The sequence below is a fragment of the Merops nubicus genome, unplaced genomic scaffold (genome assembly GCF_000691845.1).
Source record: "Merops nubicus isolate BGI_N331 unplaced genomic scaffold, ASM69184v1 scaffold49122, whole genome shotgun sequence".
NCBI classification, from domain to species: Eukaryota; Metazoa; Chordata; class Aves; order Coraciiformes; family Meropidae; genus Merops; species Merops nubicus.
In genome coordinates, this window is record NW_008592639.1 from 438 (window position 1) to 5,284 (window position 4,847).

A 4,847-nucleotide genomic window follows, 5' to 3' on the forward strand; every position below is an offset into this window, starting at 1 on the left:
TACACACACTTCTCCCTTACATCCATCCATCCCCTTTTCTATATCTCTATGTATATATACAACCCCCTTCTACACACTGTCTCCTGCGTATGCCACCCTGTCACTGCGCTGTCATGGTGCTGCCAAGAGGCTAGAGCTCTGCCCCTGCCCCAGGGCAGCCTCTGCAGCCTCAGCTGGAAGGCTTTGATCTTGTCACACTATTAAATAGATCCTTTTTTTTTTTTTCCTCAATGCTGGTGTTGCAGCATGAGATTTCTACTTTGATTTTCAGCTTTTTTCTTTCATTTCCCGACGGAGTTGATCTGCGAAAGTCCGATTTATCAGTAATTTCAATCTGACATGAGTAGGCAGGGTGTGTTTTCAGTTTCCTGGCCTGAAGGCCTGAAGACTCTGCGTGTCTAAGATTGGGGAGCTCCTCTAATGCACTATTTTGATACTTGATTAAAAAAATATGTGCTCAGCTCTTAGAAATGCTGATTGCCGCCACCAAAAAATCCCATTCTAGTTATGGGGCCTCTAAAAAGTGTTATAGGAGAGTTTGCCGAGCTGGCATCATCCCAGGATCGAAAATTTACAGTTACAGTTAACCTGACAGCGAGATTCTCATAAATGTTAATAGCTGCCCATGACAAAAACTTTGTACGTGTCTTATATATTTCCATGTCTCTTTTTACCCTGTGTTTACCCTTTTCACCGAAAAATGTTTTGTGAACAGAGGAACAAATTTTTAATGTAACCTACCAATAGTCACCCACCTACCCCAAATGCAGCCCCTTCCCACGGCTGCCCGTGGTAATATCCCCTTTCCTGCTCCCAGCTCCTTCCCTTCCCAGCTCCCTGTCTCAGATCCTGACAGTTAAACGTGCTGTGGTCTGGCCAGCAAATGCACACGGGGTGGTTTGGCCCCTTGGCTTTTGTCTTTTGAGCTAATCAGGGAGCTGGGGTACCTTTTTCTCACAGGCTGTCTTAAGCTGTGTGTGCGTCCCCTCAGCAAATGCATGTTCATTGCTACAGAGAGATAAAGAGACAAAAATAAAATAAGAAATTTGCACCGAATATTTATTTTGTTAAACATTGTGTACTCCAAACAACTACATGTTATTTCAGTTGTAAGCCACAATCTGTTGGAAACAATGTCCCAAGAGCTCTTGTCATAAACCAGACAGTCAATGCATTATCATGGTCAGTGGACATAGAGAGCTTTCAAGTGCAAAGCAGATTATCAGAAAAGACACATTGCCGACCTCCTTAACAATCTGGACAATGCTAAACTCCAGAAAAAAATGCTTCATATGTCTGCAATTTAGTTGTCTTAGTGCCAGTATAATAAATTAATAGAAAATATATCTTTTTTCATTGGAAAGTCTATAAGAAAATGTACAAACATCTAACTCCGAAAAAGGACCAGCTGTTTCGGCGACAGGCAAAACAAGCATTCAAACAGAGGCAAAAACTCCAAACATCCAAACAGACAGACAGAGAAACAAAATGCAATCAAACCCATCCCGCTCCACCAATGGCAGCTGTGTAGGCAACAGGGAAACATCTACAGTAATTAAACCTTACAAAGAGGATAACTGCAGCTGGTGCAGGGGCTGTACAGGATGTACAACGAACAAGCAGTCAGGTAATTCACGGGTCAAAATGTGCACGCACAATTTCTAGAACAGTCAAAGATTAAAAAGCAATCATATGGCACAAAACTATTGCTGACTGGTGATGGGATTAGGCTTCGTCCTGTCTTCAGAGTAACACACTGACTTCACCCCATGAAGGTCGATGGGCCCTTTGCACCTCAGCTGTGGCTGCCCCGGTACGCTGCTACGATGCTCAGTTATCCCTCAGGCTTACAGACTGCAGTGATCTCACAGTCCATAGTCACAGTGTGAGACCCACCCTACCTCCAAAACAGGCCCCATGTGACAAGCTTTGCACGATAGAACAAGCTACTTAGAAGTTTTCTCCACTTAATAAGATGAGCTTTTTTAGGAAAGAAAAAATAAAAAGCTTTTCCTAGAGACAAGTCTTATGATTTCGCCCTGAGTATTCCCAAAATAGTAAAACCAGAAGCTATACTTCAGCACAAAGGCTGCTCACTCGTAGAAGCTGAACAAACCAGTCTGGGGGATAGACCCACCTGGTATGATCTTCCCAGGCATGTACCTGCTCACAGAGAGCAGGAGAAGGGCACTCGCTGGTGGCCAGAGAAGCAGAGCACCACAGAGGGCAACCCCTCCTTGGGCAGTCATACAAAGCCAAATCCCAGCTCGGGTACATTCTGAGCCCAGCTTTCCTGCCCACCGTTTGTTAAATGCTCACAAAATAAATACTCCTGCTCTGGTCCATCTCTTGGAAGCAAGTGTGTTCTGCTAACACCGATGCAATAATATCAACAGAATTGCCTCAGGACAATGAAGAGGCTTAGATAACGCAGACTAACATACTAACATACTCAAGGGACATTTTTTTAGCCCATTTGCTCAGCCTCTGTTTTGGTTATCAGAGAACATCAGATAAAAAGTGTTTGTATAATCATGGCTGAGCTACAAGTGAGACTGAATTTTTCAAGAACAGTTTGTGAAATCCCCAAACCATCAGAAGCTATCAGAGGAGGAAAAAAAACACCACCTTATTTGCCTTCTACAAGTGTTGCCCGTTCATTCTGGAAATGGCACAAATGCTTAGAAAGCTTCTATTAACAGACTCTTGTTCATAAGCAAGGAAGGGAAAGCTTGGGTCTTTTTTTTTTTTTTTTTTTAAATACAATACACATGACATTCAGTGAGTTCAAAGCAACCATATAATAAGACCAAAAAGAACATTTCCAGTTTCAAAACCCAGGAGAGGCTTGAGGGGAAAGTAACCTACAGGACTATCTAAATTTTGCTCATGGTTGCTTTGCCGTTCAGAATAATCAATTTAAACCAAACGGAGTGCAACACCTGCTTTGGAATGACACACAAAATCCTTACTGCAAGAGCATGCTGGATACTGAGGGGGCAAAACTCTCCATTACATAAGCTTTAATTAAACCAGAGCAAAATGAAGTAACCATCAGCAACTAGTGTAATTTCTGTATGAATGAGGACAGGCAGAAACGAAGTGGAGAAGCAAACCCAGATGCTATGGGCAAAATTGACACTCTGTGTGCTTTGAAAAGCTCATCATCCTATCTTTTAGCCCCCTCATCATCTGTCCCCCTCCCTTTGGATTTCTTATTAGATTTCTTAGAATAGCCACAGCCTCCAGAGCAGCCTTCATGGCATCGCTGAGCAGCAGACAGAAGTATCATCAAGCACTAGAAGTGCTTACAATGTTTTGCAAGGTAACTTTTAATTTCTGAGTTTCAAGAGATGTCCCCCTAGGAGCCCTTATTATGGTAATCTGCCTTCTATTACCCAGATAGTGCTTTGAAGAGGAGGGAAAGCAGGTACAAAGCATCCAACTAGCTATTTGGGAAGACCTCTGTCACCTTCTACCCAGATCTCATGTAACTCTTCCAGGAGGACCAAGACACTCATGCTTTTAAACCTCAGGAGAGGTTGAGAAAATGGTCTGATCCAGTCCCTCTGACCTCCCTGGAAAGATGAGGGCTGTCCACCCTATTCAAGGCTGAATAAGATAAGTCCCAGTATTCTTAGTTAAAAACTGGAAGTCTTGAACAGAATGGCTTTGAATGACTACCATAAACCCTCCAGACTGATCCTGGACATTACTATATGGAGGAACTGTATGGGAAAGGCTTAGAAAATATATGTGCTAATTGACATTGCTTTCCTTTTAGCCAACATCTGCTTCTTGGAGGAAAACTTCCTATCTGAGCATTAAAAAAACCTTGATCCATAGGAGAAACGCTGTTTTCCGAGCAAGCAGAAATAGGTGGTTTCATCGGTCTCTTGCTGGCTTGTTTTATCTGCTCCTTCTCTCGTCCCTTCCCCAGTTATGTGCCATGGGCTAGCATGTACAACATAGATCCCAAAGAGGTTGATCGAATGTTATAGAAGCTTTAGGATAAATTTTACTGTCACAGTTTTGTTTCCCAGCATCTAAGTAATCATTAAAATATACTCTTTCTATCTTAGATTTTCAAGCAGCCTTTGAACTGGCATTCCATGTTCATGTGAGCAGCTAGCCACACTATGGAAAATAAAGGTGTTTGGACAACTTAGAGGCTGGTAAAAGCAATAATCCTCAATGGCCTTCAGACCTAAAACTGCCCCTTTGAGAGGCAGCACACAAGTCAGTCTGTCATAGGGGTGCTGATAAAACCAGCGCCTTGCCAAACAGGTCAAACCTTGCTAAGTAACACGAGAGTCAACATGGCATTGGTGAGCAAGTCAGCCAGTGAGGAGCTGGTGATCACAGAACATAGGCTGGTCAGAGGGGAAGGCTTTTCTCTCACATGTGGCCACTCTAGCTACTTACAGTAAGGTTTCTTTTTGAACAACAACAACAAAACGCTAGAGCTGCGGCGCAGGCTGGCCGGGTGCCTGCGCTGAGCAGCCAGTAGTCCCTCCCACGGGGCAGCGCTGGCAGCCAGAAGGCAGAGCAGTGTGTCCTCATAATTTCATTTTCTTCACCACAGGAATGGGCAGTGCTTGATAGATTTTAGCTGAGTCCTCATCAGTGACCAGTTTCACCCAGACAGGGCGGAAGCTGCCTTTGAAGCCAACAAAAGCCATTTTTTCTGCAAATCAGAGCAAAGGTATTAGGAGTGTGTTAGGGCTGCACCAGAAAACCACCCATGTGCGTGGCTACGCCCAGTGGCTGGGTGGATACAGGTGCACAAGTGCACACAGATATGCACACAAACTTTGCCAATTATGCATTCTCCAGGTATAAAAGAA

At 43.7% G+C, this 4,847-nt stretch overlaps 1 protein-coding gene across 1 annotated transcript in view; it reads right to left on the reverse strand.

The window, feature by feature from the left end:
• Window positions 1-4,559: 4,559 nt before the first annotated feature.
• CEMIP (cell migration inducing protein, hyaluronan binding) overlaps window positions 4,560-4,847 on the reverse strand; it is a gene marked incomplete at its 5' end in the record, with an annotated part of 12,100 nt that continues 11,812 nt past the window's right edge. Inside the window, one exon of the mRNA XM_008935194.1 lies at window positions 4,560-4,687. Within this exon, the coding sequence (XP_008933442.1) occupies window positions 4,560-4,687 (128 nt within the window). The remainder of the gene's footprint in view (window positions 4,688-4,847) is intronic.